General features: G+C 39.8%; 1 protein-coding gene across 1 annotated transcript; it reads left to right on the top strand.

Moving 5' to 3' along the window:
• Positions 1–289: 289 nt before the first annotated feature.
• QPCT (glutaminyl-peptide cyclotransferase) lies at positions 290–16,026 on the top strand. The gene is made up of 7 exons (XM_075043069.1): positions 290–412; positions 4,403–4,549; positions 6,961–7,242; positions 9,684–9,860; positions 10,734–10,833; positions 11,332–11,448; positions 14,157–16,026. The coding sequence occupies exons 1-7, from the start codon at positions 290–292 to the stop codon at positions 14,300–14,302; spliced, it is 1,092 nt and encodes a 363-aa protein (XP_074899170.1). The 3' UTR covers positions 14,303–16,026.
• Positions 16,027–20,097: the final 4,071 nt, after the last annotated feature.

Here is a 20,097-nt window from a genome sequence, read left to right as displayed (position 1 = left end):
AGAGGAGGGAGGGGGCGGCGGCGGCGGGCCCGGGGTTGGTCACAGGCAGCCCTCCTGGCACTGCTGACGTGGTGCCAGGGACGAGGCTCTTTTCGGAGGGGAGACAGGCTGGGAGAGCCGCGGCCGCAACAGCCGGCGCCCGCTTCTGCGGCAGCATTCCTCCCGCCTCGCCTCCCCCGCCACCGCCGCCGCCGCGGGCGGCCCTGGCTCTCTCCCCTTTCCACCCCCGGGCCTCGGAAAGGCGGAGGGAAGGGGCCCGCGAGGAGAGCCGTGAGGGGAGAGGAGGGGGATGGCCGGGGGCGAGGGGGCGGCGGCCGCTTCCCGCCTGCTCGGGGCACTGTGCCTCTCCGCCGTCGCCTGCTCTCAGCTGGTGCGCGGGAGGGAGACCGGAGCGGACTGGACCCTGGAGAAGGTGGGTCACCTTCGCGTTTCTCAGCCGCTTCTTGCCTCTCCCCTTGGCTGCGGGGGGCGGGTAGCACCTTCCCGGGAGGCCGGGAAAGGTCTCGCAGCCTGCTGCCCTCTGGATTTCGGCGGCGGGTCAGCCGCCCGCCCTCGGCGGGGGAGCGCAGGTGAGGGTGGGTAACATGGCTTCCCTCTCCCCCGGGCTGACGGCCGCAGAGAACTAGCCCTCTTCACACGTCTGTCGTGTGGGCGATGCCTTTTGCAGCGCCGGGGAATGGGCAGCTAGTGCGATAAGCTTTGTCGGGGGCAGCTGGTGAACTTGAGGGGAAACCCAAACAGGAGAAGAGGGGTCAAAATCTGACATTATATTCCATATAACATTCTATTATACTCCAGTTTTCAACGTGATCACGGTGATTCAGAGGATGGTGTCTTGGTTTGAGGAAACAAATAGCTCTTCCAGCAGCAATGCACATTTAGCTAGGAAAACCAGGTAGGGGCGGTGTTGATAGCTGCTTCAAAATTGTTTCGAAAGGATGTAATACTCTAATATGTCATAGAACCACACTGTATTGTTTTTAATTCAAAGTGTTGTGTGAACTAGTGAAAAAAGCAGTCTTGATATAACTTTTAATGAAACAGTAATAAGCAGTAGACCCCTGATTTCTCTGTGTTAACAACTCTTAGTGGTTGATTATGAAACTCTAACATAGTTTCTTCATGAAGAACTAAAGCACGTGGAACATGGGAGAGCATACAACTGTGAATTACATTCAATTAAAGGGTTCAGGAATTTCCAAGGGGAAAATATACTTCTAGAGCCCATCACACGGTGTTTGACTGAACTCCACTAATCCAGTGCACAGTTCTCTTCACCAATATATCAGTGTCCAGGACAAACAGGCAAAATGAAGCTTCCCTTATACCTTTCCACTCACTTCACCTTAGTCATTCCCTTTCTCCTTGATTTTATTCACTACCCATTCAAATAAGTGCTGGGTTGTTTGGTCTTTTTTTTTAAAAAAAGAGAAACTTTGTCATTCGGTTCTATTAATTGTATCTTACAGTATATACAGCTCATGTATAGACAACATATCTGTAACATACATCTATAGTGTGCACAATACAGGTATATGCACATATATAATAGATCTATAAGAATACATGAGGCTAAATCTTTAGTCATACTAGTTAACATACAAGCCTGTAGCCCCCCCCGCTCCTTTTTTCAGCCCTCTTGAGCCACACCAAGACACTCTTTAGCTCATTCCATTCCAACTAGTCAATCTACTTGCCAGTGATGTAAGTAGTAACATCTAACCATGGAACCATAGCATCTGAACTCCTCTGCTCGTGCAGACGCTAACCAAGAACCACTTCCTCTTTTTCATCAAATTCTTGGCCCTTGACAACTTTTGTCCCTTCTCCCTAAAGGGATGTGTGAGCCAGAAGTTGAAAGTCCTACAGCCTACAGACCTTCCCCTCCTTCTCTCATTGAGGAGGATGAATCAGGTCCTAAATTTAAAGAGTTCTTAGAAGCTAACTTCCATTGGCACCAAGCTGAACTATACCAAAATCGGCAGCTAAGCTTGGGCTACTTATAGAAGTTCAAGTCTCTCAGTTTTATGCAGCTTAGTGTGAATGGTTTAGTGATAGCCCTGACATAAATATATTGCTCTGCCTTCCTGCTGTGGCCGTGGAGGAAATAGGCATTGACCAACACTGTAAGGAATGAGTCATCTACAGATCTCATTCTGTTTCTTTCTTATTTCATGACCACTTTTGTAATTCCTTTCACTTCCCAAATTTGAAAGTATCTCCATTATTAGAAATGGGAATTTATTCCTCTCTTCTGTTTTCATACGTTTGTACTTTAATAATAAGAATCGTGTTTCTTTGATGTGATTCAATGACCCCAATTACCAGGCATGCTCTATGGTTAGAAACAAGACAATTCCACGTTCTAATTGAGCCCATCATTCATTCAAATGAAGGCATATTTTCTGAACTTCCTTAATTAAATTGCCCTCCTACACTCTTCTGAAGTGCATAGCTTTAGCTTTTCTCTCTCCTCTTACAGCCTGTTCCTCCTAAGCAGAACAGCTCCCTAACAACATTTTCTCATCTCTGCGTTTTCTACACTGGTGTAAATTCCACTGTACTAAACTTCTGGTCTTTCGAAAGACAGTTTATGCATCTTCTACAATACAATTTCCAAACCTGTAAAAGTTCTTCTTTATATCAGATGAAATGCCATTTTTCCTTAAGCCATGTCAAAATTTCCTAGCATTAAAAATGTTAACTGCACATCCTAAAATTTGGTGTCCTTATAGTCTTAAAATTCAGCTTTAAACACTACAGTAAAATTGGCATGGTAAGATTCAGAGTCTTTGTGTCTCCCCTCTACTAATTTCACTAGTAAACTGAGGTGGAATTAGAGGAAAGGTCTACACATAGATAAACAGCTAGGAAAAGAGAAGGGTAGAATTAAATGTTTACAGTGAAATCTAGAAAATACTTGTGCTTGTGCCTGCTTTGCTCAGCACACACGCAAATGGAGTAGAAAAGAAGACAAATAGTGAGGCAAAAACCATTTTTTAACAATATTCATCAGTCAGGGTAATTAGGACTGCAGAAGATCTCAAGGTAAGTATACTTTCTGGCCAGGTAATGAGTTTCAGCAGTCATTTCAGACAAATGTGAATAGATGCACATGAGTGAGTGGGAAAGGAGGGGGAATGATTATTTTTTAGTAACATATACAATGATGGAGTTAAGAGTAAATATATCTATGAAAACGTCAGTTTGATGCAGCAGCAGCCCAAAAGCAAGTAATTTGTTAAACAGTTTGAAGAAAGGAAAAGAATAAAATAGAAAATACCATTATCCTACACTATAAGCTATGGGGCACTCATGTTCCAGTTTCCCTCCCTTTCCTCAGAAAGAATGAGGTAGACAGGGTACACTGAAGGACAGGAAGTCTGATCAAGGCAGTTCTGATCGAAGAACAAGTAAACAGACCAGGATTTTTCAGTGGGAGAAAAAGAGAAGTAGAGGGAAGTCCCTGTGATAGAAAAAAGGAATGGCTATGATAGGAGCATCCTATGATAGTCCCCAAAATAGGAGTCTATAAAAACAGGAGTGGCTCAGGAAGTTCCTGAGGAGACAACTGCTAGAGACTGGATAGGTTCAAATCAGGTGCCCAAAGGAGCATTTGAGATGCCCTTGGGGATCCCACCTGGCATTCAGCTACCACTCCAGAACAGCACAAGGCTCTTGCACATCAAGGATGCGCATTTGCGAGCCCCATGAGGATGTCTCAAGTATTCTAGGTCACCCAAAATAGGTCTAAAAGTCTCTGTTTAGGCAACAGAAAAGAAGCCACTTGGGAGGTCCTAGCACTACTATCTGCTGTCACAGGAGATGAGCTGCCAAGTCTGAGGTTAAGCCATGTGTCACAAAGCTGATGCATACCCCAGCTAGCCCTAAATGAGCTGCACCATGCTGTGTAGTCACACCAATACCACCACAGTAGGCAGAGGCTTCACTCTTTCCAGGACTGAGCTAGCTTATGTATTTCTTTGCAGTACTGCACCTCATAATGTAGACACAGCATAAAGCTAAAGCTTCTGGTGTTTGTCTCAATGGAAACCTCATTTGAAGGTGACATGGTAAGAAACATGACTGTATGTATGTAGAATTAGGGTACTAGAAAAGAGAACCCAAACACAGGTTGAGTTTTTACAGCTAGTTGATAGGTAAAAATTTCTCCCCATGTTTTTAATACTACTATATTTTGCATGGAAATCAAAGATGCAGAAGCTACAGAACATAAAAGTGTCAATCATTTTTGAGATAAAAGCTTTTTTTAAAAATACTTTTTGTTGTCAGTAAATCAAAGCAGCATAATGTATCACATTTACTGTAATTCTGAAGCAAACTACGGTTAAAAAGGTCTGGTAATAGTTAGAGCAATCTTTCCCTTTTCTCCCTTCTACAGTATTCTCACCAACCAAGAATTTTACATTCTGATGCTATTCAAAAAGTTGCAGCAAACACAGATGTTTCTGAAATGTGGGAGAATGATTTGCGCCCTATCCTGATAGAAAGATACTCAGGATCACCAGGAAATTATGTCGTACGACAGGTAAGACAACATTTCCTGAAAACCTCTAAGAACATCTATTATTTATATTCTGGTAGCGCCTTTTGTGACCGCTAAAGGGACAGACACATTCCTTTCATTCGGTAGGATGAACTCTATCATTGTTCAAGTCTAGACTGCATAGAGACTACATGACACAGCTTGCACTTTAGCTAACATTATTTCCCAGGGCTGCATAGCATGATGAAAAAAAAAAGGTTTAAAAATTTATGTTTTAAGTTTAAAAGCTTGCCTCAGGTTTGTTACCCAAAGTACAACACAACCCTTGTCCTTTCCCTCACATGAGCAGGTTTTTGGTCACTCATTCAAACCCCCTGGGACCATACATGGTGATGAAATAAATGACACCATCCTGCCCTTTTTCTGGAGAGGTCCTGCGCTGTTACACTCCCCTGTAGTGTTGCTTCAGATGGGTGTATCAACACAAAAAGGGATCAGAAGGGCCCAAACAGGCACACAGATCAAATGGTCAACGTGACAAAGTGCAGCACTGGTCCAAGTACCATGCTAGCTCTGCTGGCCCAAGCACAGCAGGATGTTAATGCTGGGCTAACATATCCAGATTGCACCTGGCCCCAAGCCCGTAAAAGCTCCAGCACATTGTATGTGAGCCACAAGGAGTTACAACTTGACTTGTGACCAACCACGTGACTGGGTTGCTGCCCTGTTGGCACCTCTGCTCTGCCCTCACGGCGTGGGCATCTTCAGGACTGTGTGCCATGCTGGCTCTGGACTACATTAGCCAAGAGCAAGGCTAAAACAGTGGTACAGCTGAGTTTACTAGAAGACATTTACACCACCTCACGAGCCTTCATTTACTCTTTAGGCAGTGACTCAATGGCTCCAAGATAGCCCTAACTGCAATCAGTTTATTTCCCACTCTGCAATTGATAGACTGGAATAATGCAGCTTTTTTATGCTTTGTGTGTGTGTGTGTGTGCATGCGCACGCGCGTGCGCACATGTCTCTATAGATTTAGTTTTGTGGTTTCTTTAGTGATACCCTGGAAGGCAGCCAAGTGAAAGGGAAAAAAGTAAGAAAAAAAGCAAACAATAAAACCCCAGCTGAGCCTAGGCTAGAAGACCACAAATTATGTTCAGAATAGGATTATCCTGTTACAAGGTAACAGCATGTATCAAAGTGGACCCCCGCCAAAGGAAAAAAAGAAGAGTCCTCCATTATCGGAGCACAATGGCATTCAAAATGGATGACATTTCTTTGTTAAAGACACAGAAAAAGCATCAGACTCCTTTAAGGGAGAAGGCTAGTGCAGTCATGGCTAGTGCACACTGGGAACTCCATCCAGGCTTATATATTCCCCTTAATCCATAACAGACGTCCTTTGCTCAGCCTACAGATAGTGGATAGACCATACAATGCCATAAAAGCTTTCAGTGGGTGACCACAAACAAAATGGAAGTTTGTTCTAGCACTAAAATTTATGGCAATATTCCCACTGACTTCACTAAGAGCAGGACAAGTCTTCAAAGTCTATTTTCTTTTTTCCCCCTTAGAGGCTTTTCCTAATGTTTATTTAAAGAGAGAGGAATCTGCCTTGAAGAAGCACTCTAGGGACCCATAAAAATAAGTTGCTCAACAGAGATGGCCCTCTAATAAGAGTTAGCCAGAACTCTGTACTAAGTATAACTGGGATTGTTAAAGGTATTCTCTTTAGGTAGGAAGATACCTAAAACGAATTATCTCTTTTATAGACTCACTGTCTTAATTTTTATCTTTACAGGAGCTATACTTAGAGGATTTCATTTTTAAAACATTGTTCTGAAATGTTTAATTCTTTCTTTAATTTACAGGAATCAGACTGTCTCTTATAGCCTTGTAAACAACTTATGTCACTTGAAAGGCAGATTTCTCTCTTAAGAAAACCCACACCAAACAAACACCACCACCACCCTGTGCCAGCTTTTTTTTTTAAATACTACTGTGGCATCTATGTGTGGTAATTGTCAAAATAGCCACACCTTCTCTGCAGCCAGTTCTGACATTGAATTTAATGGCATAACTGAGTTTAGATTTGAAGAGGTAAACATTAAATCTGTCTGGTTACACCTGAAAAAACACTGGCCTGGAAACTTCAGAGATCAAGATCTTAATGTGTCATATTAATGGGCAGTCATTCAAAGCACCTTCAGACTCCAAAGACAAGAGACAAAAGGGAGAAATGAAAATCAAGTGAGCCAGTCAAAGGCTAAGGTAGCAAAGATGTTGCTTATTTTATATAGTGATGTTACATTTTTTGCTATAAAATTTATCTTCTAGAAATACCGTGATATTACAGAAATAAGCTTAAGCGCCACTATTAATTAGCTAATGACAATTTGTCTGCAATATCTTTGGGAAGCAAGCAATATTAATAAGATTTTTTTTTATTGTAGCATATCAAGCACCGTCTTCAAAGATTACAGGCTGGTTGGGAAATTGAAGAAGATACCTTTCAGAGATACACACCATATGGATATCAAACATTTTCAAATATTATCAGTACTCTCGACCCCTCTGCAAAACGCCATCTAGTACTTGCTTGCCACTACGACTCAAAATTCTTTGGACAACAATGGCAGGAGAGAGTGTTTGTAGGAGCAACTGATTCAGCTGTGCCTTGTGCTATGATATTGGAGCTGGCACGTGCCCTGGATAACAAGCTTCAATTAATCAAGGTAGTTTGCTTGTTTCGTTTTCATTTGTTTTTGCAACAGCAACGGGCCTTAGGGCACTTCCATGTTCTCTCCCATAGCCTGTGTGCATGAATCTCTGATTGCTGTGCCTGTAGTAAAACTCCCATTGACTTCAAGAAGAACAGAACAGAGATCTCTATCTCCCTCTTTAGAGTACATTATCACATTAAAACTCCTTATGCAAAGGATGGCTATCTAAAAATTATCTAATAAATATATACTATATAAAAATAACAATTTATACATAAATAATACGGTTCATAGACTTGGTGAGAACCCTACTCGGAAGCTCCTATTGTATCCAGTGACATCTAGGGTCATTCACAAAGTTTTGTTGCTTTCTGAATCTTGCATTTTAAAAATCTCTCAGTTACACTGTTTTGGGAGATGGATGAACTAATTGCTGTGCAGGACAGTTACACTCACATCCCTCCATCCCATAATGATTTCAAGCTTTTCTTCCTGTTTTCCTTTATCAATTTGAATAGTTTATTTATGAAACAAGTGATGGCTGAGTACAGGAAAACAGTCAAGTAATAGTGTATAATGTTATCAGTCTGTGTTACCTATGCTATGAAAATCTGCTTCAAAGTGCTGCCATTGCCAGGCACAAAAATCTGTTGATCCTACAAGCTCTAAAAGCCTGTAGGATTACAGATTTGTAGGATTACAGATTCATGAGTGCCATCTACTGGTCCAGTATTTACTGTTTACAGAAGAATACTTCTCATACACTAACAACTTTCACAGGAAAAGGTCTCTCAAATGCTTTACAAAGTGTCAGGAATACACTCAGTTCAGGTATTAAGATTACCTGTCAGCAGTTGTTTCCAGAAACTGATTTGGTGCCTTCTGACATTAGAATATTTAAGAGTTAGAAAATTAAGAGTATGCCGATATTTTTAATCACAAAACAGAGCACTCCTGTAATACCTATGCCTTCATTTAGAAGCTTCATTTATAATAAATTTGCCTGATGGTTATTTATGGAACAACCTGCACACCGACTTAAAGACAGGAATTTTTTGCAAGTAATACATAATTTTTTGATTAAATTGTTTTATCATGTAAGATGACAGCATTTGACAAAGAGGCAATCTAATTAGTTTGCACAGGATACCATTTGTACAGCCTGTTAACAAAATATACTTTTGGATCCATCTGCTTAATACATTAGCTATGACCCTTTTGCTCTGCTCATAGTAGCATAACAGACTTTGTTATGTTTTCAGCCAGATCTATTTATACTTTGACATGAAGCTGTGATTTTTATCTTGATGTTTCTCCAGTTTTTTGAGTAAGTTTAAAATTAAAAGGCAAAGACATCTCTCTACGTTATTCAGACCTGGGAATGTGTTAAACAGTAATAATAATAACAACAATAAAATATTACTTTCTAAAATTCAAGTGGCATTAATAGTTTCCTCCAGAATATAATGCAAAATGACTGCTATCAAAAGAGCTCGTGTCCTGTGCAAAGGACAAAGGGCAGCAAAGCAGTGCCATTAGAGAAATCCATGTATCGCTGTGAGCATAATCAATATCATCTTGCTTACGTGAGAGACATTTTATAGAAGTTTTCCACTACTGTTTATGTTGGATCAGCTCCAGCTAGTTGGGAGTTGTAGCCCATACAGGACATGACTGTTGCCAGTGACCCCACCTTTTTAACCACATCATACACTTTCACTTGAAGTAGCATTAATTCATAGAGGGGTTAACGTATTTATAGCAACTGCCAAGACTACAGTTCCCCAAGCTGTTCATATAGCAGAACCGAACTGGGTTTAGCCTTGTTGTAGATTATTAGGAAACGCTGGCAGTGCAAACAAGGCTTCAGTTAGTAAACAGAGAGAGAAAAAAGGCTCCTTCTACATGGGGAAGAAATTTCACACAGATGTCTCCTTTGTGACCTTAAATACATTAATCATATATATTCTCAGTTTTTCCTGCTGTTATTTTTGGTTGTTGAAATTTTACAAATACATAATTCAGCTCCACTGGTGTACAACTGTAGCAGAGATATTACTCCTTCGTGGCGTTATCAAGTAATAATTTTAGCAGTCACATCAGGTGTTGTTGCTGACATGTCTCCTCGTTATTTGAGATGATGTTTCTGCTACCTGCTTTTGCAGACCTGTCTCAACATATCCAGCTCATGTCCGCTAAAGTCAGAAATGAAACTTTTAACCGGAACCAAAATGATTCCAGGCTGGAGAACATGTCACTGTGCTAGATAAATAATAATGACTGATCACTACCACTATTACACTGTAATGTGTCTTTTAACAGCCGTAGGAAGGTTTGCATAGGGTACCTTGAAAATATACCCCTACTGATGTTACTTATATGACTACAATATTTGTCCTTTATTTAACGTTCTGGCCAGAATTAGTTATCTTACTTTTGACTTCCTCCAATAGACCGGCTCAACATCAAGACCAGACCTTTCACTTCAGCTCATTTTTTTTGATGGTGAAGAAGCCTTTGTCCGATGGTCCCCTTCCGATTCCCTCTATGGATCTCAACACTTAGCTCAAAAAATGGTATCTACTCCACATCCACCTGATTCAACAACCACAAATCAGCTGCAGGGCATAGTAAGTGGCTTCCACCTCTGTAATGAGTAACAGTAAATTACATTTTTTAAATATTTAATTAGTAAGTAATTGGCCAAATTCCCAAGAGACAATGAACCCCACCAAAGTTAAAGGATAAGCAGGCTTGTGGAAATTTTGAGATGTGATAAAATGGAGTTGGCAAGAGCTTTTCAGGTAAATCTGCTTAGTTAGACTTCCTCCATGCAAGTATGAGGAGGAGTCAGAAAAATCAAAATACACAAATTTATTAGAATATAAACTAAGATACCCACCTTATTCAAGAGAGATAATTCAAAGTGATTAGGAAAGAGCACAGACATAGTATCAGTCTATGAACAAATCTCCCCAGCTCAGCACTAAGCTGCAGCAAGCTCTCCGTTTCCCTCCGATTCCTACGAACATTCTGGTTGTCTGCTCCCTTCTCCCTACTGCCTTCTAGTTTCCCTACTCGCTGCTGAGACACTTTTCTTCTGTCACTGTATCTTGTGACTCATAAAGTGTCTTTACCTTGACAGACTTCGTTGTTGTTCTCTGGGGAAGAAGCAATTTCCTCTTTCTCCCCACCTACCATAGTTTTTCTTTTAAAGGGATATAACACACAAACTGCAAACAAAACAATGCAATCTGCTTCAGCTTGAGGAACAGAGAAACAGCCTACAGTTTCGTCCTCAGAAAGACAGCAAAATACATCAGATTGGAATTGGGTTCTGCTAATGAGTTCTTCTGGCACCATGGTAGAAAAGCCACATCTTTGGCCAGAGCTATCAAAGACCTAGTCATGACCTATACAGAAACCAAGAGGTTTCATTGCTGCTGCTGCTACTGTTGGTGGTGGTGTAAAGAACTCTGTATTAAAGATTCTTTCTTCTGTAGGACTTGCTTGTACTACTGGATTTAATTGGTGCACCAAACCCAGTCTTTCCCAATTATTTTCCTAACACTGTTCGATGGTTTCAGAGGCTGCAAGCAATTGGTAAGGAGAGGGGTATGGGCTTTTGGTGAATTTGAAAATGTAGTATGTAGTTTCTGAAAATATTAAGTCCTGAATGTATTGAGTAAATCAGATTTTTAGATTACTTTTCTGTTTTACAGTTATAATATTTAATAACAGAAATATTAAATTTGGTGCATCTCAAACCTATACAAAGATTTTGATATTTAATTAATAAAATATCTGAGGAAGATTCCCAGATACTTGGAAGCCATGAAACGTTCCATTAGTGATTGTCACTCTGCGGTTCTTGGGAACTGCTTCACTTGTGTTTGTTTTAGTTCTCACTTCCGTAAAATGAGGGTAATAGCACCAATCTTGAGGTCCTCTAAGTACTAAACAAATGCAAAAGACAGTCACCAACTCCTTTTTCTTCTTTGATGGAAAAAGTTTCCATGTGAGAGGAAAAAGAACTCAAATGTGCTAACATGCCTCTTACTGTCCAAAAGTTGTAATAATCACTTTCATTGTGAATTACAGAGCAAAAGCTACACAACATGAATCTATTGAAGAATCATCTTGTTGAAAGGCAGTATTTCCAGACTACTTTGCATCGAGGCTTGGTTGAAGATGACCATGTTCCATTTTTATTAAGAGGTACCAGAAGCTTTTCTGTTTTAAAGTATAAGTTCAGTAACAAACGCATCATTTAGTGAACAAGCAAGTGCATATGATCCTGTTTTTCAAGTTTATTTGCCCCAACTTGAGGCTTCCAAATTCAACTTTACGCAGGCCATAAGTCACAGCTTTGAAAAACACACCCAAACAAAAGCAGTGATAAAACATACCCATCATCTTTTTGCATGAGTACAGCTCCAGTGGCACAAAGATAATGGAAATTTCTGTCAGCAGTAGTGTCTTATGAAGATAAGCAGGTCTGATCCAGTGGGATATCACTACATACTACACTAGCCAGCTAGTTATTTCTAGGAGCAGTGAAACACTCAAGGGTCGTATTTTCAAAGACTACAAAAATCTCCAAAGATCTGTTGTCAAAGTTACAGTAATGCTCACGATTACCTGTTTAAATTTCAAGGCACTGACTCCTGCAAAAACTCACATACTCAAGTTAAGACATACTCATACCCTAAAGAGAATGGAGATTTCACAGCTGTCAGCTTGAGGGGTGGGAAAGGTGCATAGAGTAGGCAGCAGAAATAGCAAAGGACACAATATGCTTGAAATTCATCCTGGAATTAGGCACATACCTGAAACTGGGATTCCCTACCTAAGCATTTCTCCTGGCAGGCACCTATGCCATAGCCTCTGACTTTGTGTTCATTCTTTTCCTTTGGGATGCAATCAAAGAAAGGGAAAGCAGTTGTTCTACTGCTGCCACCTTGTCAAGCTACAGGTCAGTGATTAAAGTACTTGTCCAAGTTCAAGATGCAGACTTGATGTCCTTCTCAGTTCAAGCACTCAGCAGAACATCTTCAAAACTAAGGTGGGCCAAAGAAGGATAGTAGATGTAGTAAACTTTTCTGATTGAAGTTTTCCACTGTACAGCAAGGACTACCAAGAGTCATATTGCAAGAGAATGGTTAACCAGAAAGGAATGTAACAGTAGTTCAAGGAAGAGGGTATCTACCTGGGAAAGGAGGGAGGTGTCTTCATATCTGGCTCCTAATTTTACCATTGCTTATGCTGTTAACTCCAGGGTAATGTAAAATATGGACACAGCTCTGGAAGCAGGCACAAGAGCAGCTACACCTCTTCACTTCTAAGCAAGTGCTCTCTTCACTGAGCTGTGGTTACTCTCTCCTGCTCAATGGCTTTTCAATTCCATGAATCTCATTTTTCTCACCAAGGCAGGGCCCAGGTCCAAAAAGACCAACACAGCCATAATTTGCATCTCCAGGGATATCAAAAATCCTACATGGGAGAAGCTGATAGGGCAAAACAATGACTACACCTGTCGTGGTTTAACCCCAGCCAGCAACTAAGCACCACACAGCTGCACACTCACTTCCCCCCCACCCAGTGGGATGGGGGAGAAAAATCAGGAAAAGAAGTAAAACTCATGGGTTGAGATAAGAACGGTTTAATAGAACAGAAAAGAAGAAACTGATGATAATGATAACACTAATAAAATGACAACAACAATAATAAAAGGATTGGAATGTACAAATGATGCGCAGTGCAATTGCTCACCACCTGCTGATCGACACCCAGCTAGTTCCTGAGCAGCGATCCCCCGTCCTCACCCCCCCCCCCCCCGCCCCAGTTTACCAGTTTATACACTAGATGTGACGTCCCATGGTATGGAATACCCTGTTGGCCAGTTTGGGTCAGCTGCCCTGGCTGTGTCCTGTGCCAGCTTCTTCTGCCCCTGCAGCTTTCTCGCTGGCTGGGCATGAGAAGCTGAAAAATCCTTGACTTTAGATTAAACACTACTGAGCAACAACTGAAAACATCAGTGTTACCAACATTCTTCGCATACTGAACTTAAAACATAGCACCATACCAGCTACTAGGAAGACAATTAACTCTATCCCAGCTGAAACCAGGACAACACCTCAAAACCTTTTCTAGTAACGCAATTAACACCTAGTGAAGAAAAGATTCCTTAGTGGTATGCAGCTGAAAAATGAGAGAGGAAAAGCAGTAAAACAGGAAAGAGGCTGGAGAGAAACAATGCTCCCTGCAAAAAGTGATCAGGAAGCAGAAGACTGATTTAAGTCCTCCTTTAACTAAAAGTTTCAGTGCGTATAGGTGGCTTGATGTATATATGTATGCAGTGATACGGATCCTTTCAAGTGGAATTTCTTTTATCTGAGGATAACAGTGGTTCTATTTTACAGAGTAAAAATACAGACACCCAATTTTACCATTTATAGAGAAGACTAAAAAATATACTTCAAAAAGTGCTCAATCTTAACACTGTCACAAGAACATGGTAATTAGTTTTCAGTTTGGGGAGCTGCAGTGGTTTCTCTGCCCTTCTGTAGCTCCTAAACACGGTATCAACTACTACAATGCAAAGGATCTAAAAAAAAAAAAAGGCAAGTATCACAGTAAAACTACTAGCTACAGGTGCCTAAAAAAAAAAAAAAAAGAAAAAAGAGGTAAAAGTACTTAAAGGAAAGGAAGGTGCCAATTTTAAGAAACACACAATGAAATAAATGGGATGCAGTCACAGGCTTCACAAAAAGAGAAGGTAAAAGGAAGCTACAGTGACACACACTCCTCTATAAAGTAAGCTTATTGAGTAGTTACCTGGCTCTGTTGCTAAATGGCGACATATCAGTTAGCTTAACAGAACTTCTCCAATATTTCTTCTCCAAATTTCACTTTCCTCCTTACAGGAGTTCCAGTCCTACATCTGATTCCATCCCCTTTTCCTGCAGTATGGCATACCATGGAGGACACAGAAGAAAACCTTGACAAAACCACTATCGACAATCTCAGCAAAATCCTGCAAGTGTTTGTACTGGAGTATCTAAACTTGTGATAGACAAAATGGCAACAAATCATACTGCATTCTAAATACTGTTTGCCCACCTTCACATTTGCTATTTAACTGCATTGGAGAGCACTAAAGTGAAGCCAAACATAATGATAGCTCTTGCTAGACTGATTATAGATTCAACTGTTCCTGGCCCAATGTTCCATGTAGCCAAATAAGATAGTATTAAATAAGAATTAGTTTCAGCCTGGAAAGAATTTGATCTTTCCATGCCTTACCTCTGAATAAAAAAACCCAGGATTTTTCTGGATTGTTATCACTGTTTTATGTCACCTATTAAGATCCCAGGAGGGAATGCCTCCCTACTTAAGCATTACCTACAGTTTTTACAAGGTGTGACCAACTTTTGCAGTGTTCAGCAATGGAAATTTATACATTATCAAGAGGCAAAAAATCACAGTAAACCCAACTTCTACTTTGAATTGAACTAAACCACCTCATACTGAAATGAGTTGCTAGAACTCCTGACACACAGAAGGGATTTTTAATCCTCTCTGCTCCCTCTCCTCCTTCCCCTGTAAGGAAGGCTGCAAGGGCTCTTGTCTGCAGACAGCAGGCTACCAGGAAACGGAGAAATAACCCAAATTCAATTTTTTTCCCTGTTGTTTGTTGGATACTTTTTGATGGAGAAGGGTGGTGGGGAGTGATGCTAAGAGGAAGGTATGTGGGGTTTACATCGTGCTTTGACTGCAACAGAGGAGATACAAACAGAACAGTAGGTGGTGTGTGGGAGCAATACACCAGGACACACCATTCATTCATGTGAGAATCATTCACAATTTGTCCCAAAATAAAAAAAAAACAAACCCAAACTGCTGTTTTTAATACAGATTACATCCAAAGTAATCATGCTAGGAAAGTGATCACTTTTGAAACTATAGTTTTATATAAATATAATTTTAAAGGCAAAGTGCTATCTATCAAGGTTTAAAATGAGAGTCAAAAGCAAGAAAACAGTTTAAGCACCAAGAAGTAAGGACAAGCCATAGCCTGTATCAGAAAAAGATACCAGTTTAACAACTCTGTGCTTTTACATTCTTTACTGGAATTATTTAATAAATTTAGTTTAACACTCTGGCAAAAATCTACCCTGGAATGAAATCAATAGGAGAAGCCAGAAGAACAGTATTCAAAAGCTACCTACAGAATTATGGTTTCCACTGGTGAGAAAAAGATGAGAGCATTTGAAGAAAAAAAAAAAAAAAGGCAACAAAAAACCATGCTGGTAAAGGATGAACTGAGGAAAAAGAGTCAGTATTTTACTGCTCCAAAATTCTTCCATTAGAAAGTTCCATACCTATGCAAAGAGATCTAAAAAGGAAATAAGCTATGGAATTGTGGGCATGTCAAATTTGGCCTGTATTTTGCCATTTTCCTAAAGCAAACATTTCTGAACCCAAGACAATATTTACATACATATTTTAAAGTCACAATAGAAATATGTATTTACAGCAATGCAAATTTGTAAAATTTTACTATTACAGGACAGCCTGAAAATGAAATTCAATCTGGTTTTGTTGCTCAAGATGAAACAAAAGCATTTTATGTTTTCCCATCACTTTAACATTTGTGAGAAATGTTTCTATTTTGCATGCACCTTCTGAAATAGAATACAATGAAAATTCTAAAAATTGGATAGATGTGTTTATTTTCAGATATTACTGTACATCAAAGCTATTTGAACTCTTTGCTATCATATTCTTCTCTACTTCAGCCCATGAGAAAACATTCTAAACAACTAAATTAAATCTTCTGAAGTTTGAGTAGTCTGAGCAATGTAAGGCACCTACTGCACCCTCCAAAGTGGTGGAAAAAAGGTAACAAAATTGCTATATACAGAAATATTAAACATGAGTTTGTGTGGCTAATTTAATTTTTACAGGTGAACTCTTGTGGTACTTCATACTTTGCAGGGCCTCTGAAAAATGCAGTATGCATTTGCAGTGTGCACTGCTACTCTGCTTCTTCAAGAATTTGGAAGTTAACTTAGAATAGGCTTCACTATGAAACGTGAGACCAGAGGGTTGTTATAACTGGGAAAAGCCTATTTTTAAAAAATCCCTATTAGAGTTAGTTGAAACCATACTTTAACCATGTAGTACACCAAACCTCTGGTACATCAATTTTGTCACCAACTTCTCACTGCCTGAGCATGCAGTTCTCCCAAGTTATGTTTACTCAGTTCAAAGAAATGAGATACAGGTTGGTGTAGTATGATTCAATGGTTCTAAAAACATAAAGAAAACATGAAGTGGCTTTCATTTTTTTTTCCCCTTGGGTTTTGGGGGGCAGCAGCAGGGTACAGGAAAAGAGAGCCATCTCTTAACTGGATGTGAGCCCTGAAAAGGGTTTACTTAAAGAGGGGAGGGTCATCATCTTAGCAATTTATATGATCCATCATTCCTTTAAAAAATAACTGCTGGAAGGAAGACTTACATCAGCCCAGTAACCATGTGAATCCAAGAATCTAAGCTCCCAAAAGCACAAGAACCTGAAGTAGTCACTAAAGCAAAGACATGGTGCAAGTTGGGTTCTCACTGCTGCTAAGGCAGAGTAGAACAAGCAGGTAGGAGAAAGTCTAGCCATTTGATAAAATACCCAGAAAACAAAAAATAAAAGTGAAAAGACCAGGACTGGTATCTCTTCCACTCTCGGTTTCAACATTGAGTATCACTAAGTATCCAGATCTGTAGGATCTAGACATGCACGGTATAGATAATCACTTCAGAATTCAGAGACAGGCTTTATGTTGAAGAACCTATCCCTGGATAGTTTCTCTGTCCCTGTTTGATGGTGGCAGTAGGGGACAGAAATCAACTGAGGGACTTCAACTAATCTAATAGTAACACAAATTAGCAGAATTGCTGCACAGGTTCTCTGCTTGAAGAGGATTTGTCACATCTCAGTCAAGGGGGGGGGGGAATCAGCTATCTACCGGCTGTCACTGGCTTGTCAGAGTCCTTCCAAAGGTGTATGTGGTTATTACTTGGGTGAAGGGAATGCAGAACAGAACAAACTCAAGAGCCAGTACTTGATAGGTAACGCTGCAAAAAACCCCCATATTACATTAGTTATTTGTATTGTAGTAGGTGCTCTAGCTCCCTTTATATCAGGACATTGCAGTTTTTCACAAGAATCTTAAGCCTAAGTGAACGTCCCTCAAATTCTCTAAAGCTTGATGCGTTTGCCTATAAGTGAAGTGATCCTCTGCAATCACAGTTGGAACAAGTTAAGGGAGTAACAGTACCAAATCCTCTGGTAGACAGAAATGATAGTGAGCACCAGTCTTCTTTTTTCTCTAGCTGGGGCAGCATTCCTATCACTAGGAATGAAGACGATATAAATTAGCAATTCTTATTCACCACATTTCAAATAAACAATTAGCTTGTGACCACCTAACAGCAAAATACAATTAGAAAAGACAAAATGCAGTAAAAATGCTTTCTGTAGAATTATTACAAGGACCCAGTCTACACTGGTAGCAGACCCAGCAAAAGTTCTGAAGTTTCACACATCTGCTCATTGAGATTGAAGTATCACCCGAGAGCATCACTTAATCAATCAATATATATAAAAAGATAACTATAAAATCTTGTACACAAATTACCACTTTTTCTTTGTCATTTAAGGATGACACTGATTTTATTTTCCTCATATAAAAGGAGACATTTTACTCTGTGCTGATTTAACAAATATTCTTAATATATTCATAACAATAAAGCAGCTAAAAAGCTGTTCTAATCTCTAAAAGAATCTTTATCATCTGCACATATGATATATATTGTAAACAATCACTCCAAAAAATAATTTTGTTAAAGTGATTATATTGCACTCAGAATTCTGGGATTCTCATTTTCCCTTCTCATTTTAAATCAAAGATCAGCTTCATTTTTTACAAAAATGGAGCTTTAATTTTCTACTAAAAACAAGTAGGCATGCAATCAATATATACAATGTATTTAAAATGTCAGAAAAAGGGCAAGTGTTTGGTTATGAAACTGGAGTAAGGAACAATTTTCAAATAGGCCACACCAGAGTAATATATTGTAAACATTCTGCCGGCTCTAAGGTGTTGCAGATGCTGTAGAGTGCAGTCTAGTTCAGCACCCAAGAGGTACAGAGAATCTGTTCAAGTGTTCTGTACTTCAGTGAACTTCTATGCAGCGATAGCACGTGTGAAGACTACACATAAAGACAGAGTAATGAAACAAAGGTGATTACTGAGCTAATACTGACCTCATAGAGACATAGCTAGCTGATGTAAGTCCACTGTAATCTTCAAATGCAAGTTTTCTGGGTCATCACATTTTCTAACACAGCAGTGGAACTGTTACTCTTGCTGCAAATGAAGTACAGAACTAGATTCCCTACTTGTAGCTTACATGGACTGTATACCAGTGGCAGCCTGGACACTACCCTCAGCCTAAAACATCCCGGCAAGATACCATCATGCAGAATGTCACCTTGCTTTGTTTGCAAGAGTGACACCCTCCTCCATGCATTGGAGCAAGAAACACAGGTAGTGGAGGTGGGGGGGGCGGGGGGGAGGGAAAAAAAAAAAAAGCAAAGCAATGTCCTTATGCAGAAAAAGAAATCCTCAGCAGAGTAGAGGCCACAGATCTTCAAAATTCAAATGAAGACTGTTTTCTCAACTCAGTTCTACAAGAGAAAGATTTCTCTATCAAACCCATTATCTTCAGGTAACATAATATCTTTGGAGTCCCTGAGATACTACAGCTCCATGTAACGACCTTGGACAAATGGAGAGACTTAGTATACAGATTAACAAGGTGGAAGCCAATATATAGCACCCTGAGTTGCAAGTGAAACAACAGGAATAGGCAACCCATGCCTCAGCAGACAAGAGATGCAGAAGAAAGTGCAGAGGAGGTGTTGGCTAGGGAATTATAAGCTAACATACTGCACAGGAGAACAGAAAAAAATTGAAGTATTTCTAAAAGGCCTTTCCCTCTTATCAGAGCAGTGAAGAAAGACAGCAGTCAGAGGGAAGAGCTCTCTGAGAAAGGCCCTGAAGAGACATGGCCTTCTGGATGTACAGAAGAACGATTATGCAAAAACAGAGACAAGGTAGGCAGTCTTGTTCCAAGCGTACCCCAAAGGTTAAGCGCTCTAGCAATGACTAGGAACTGTCATCGATCACTGACCTGTACTCTGGATATAAACCAGGAATATAAATAGATACTTTTCCCCCTGAAGCTACAGAAAAAATACAAAGAGGAAAAATACAAAGTCACAATCAAATCAGAGAATACTTTCCATAGTCAAAAATTAAATACTGGCTTCAGAAACAATACAGCCATCTGCTCTGTATCTTAAATAGGGTTAATCATAAAAAAGAGGTGCTTGTAAAATCTTAAGTTTGAAATATTTTATTTCCCAGTATATTGCTAAATAATTTTGCAGTTAAACCAAAAAGGAAGAAATATCAGAGATGAATATGGAATACTTACAACTAGAAAATGGTTGCTGAACCATCTGAATTTCTATAAAAGCATCAATAAAAATGTAGAAACATGGTCTCACAAAATTAATTGGAATCTGAAATGCCAGATTGTCTTCACAATGGCTACAATATGAATATTGATGGATTTTTGCAACCAAAAACTAATTGTGACTTTGCCAAAAGACAGCTTAATACAGCAATCAAAACATCTCTAAAAACCTGGACTTTTATTTCCGCAATTTCCTATTCTCTCAGCTATTCAGCATTCAGTAAGCAATTCTCATTAGAAAATAAAAATGCTACCTGGTCACAATTT

The sequence above is a fragment of the Buteo buteo genome, chromosome 12 (assembly GCF_964188355.1).
Source record: "Buteo buteo chromosome 12, bButBut1.hap1.1, whole genome shotgun sequence".
Taxonomy (NCBI): Eukaryota; Metazoa; Chordata; class Aves; order Accipitriformes; family Accipitridae; genus Buteo; species Buteo buteo.
This window is presented reverse-complemented; position numbering and strand designations above follow the sequence as displayed.

Excerpts from the sequence above, each read along its gene's own strand:
- QPCT (XM_075043069.1), top strand. The coding sequence starts at position 290 with ATGGCCGGGGGCGAGGGGGCGGCGGCCGCTTCCCGCCTGCTCGGGGCA. Across the intron at positions 4,550-6,960 it reads GAAATTATGTCGTACGACAG|CATATCAAGCACCGTCTTCA; the intron begins GTAAGACAACAT and ends TTTTTATTGTAG. Across the intron at positions 9,861-10,733 it reads CAAATCAGCTGCAGGGCATA|GACTTGCTTGTACTACTGGA; the intron begins GTAAGTGGCTTC and ends TTTCTTCTGTAG.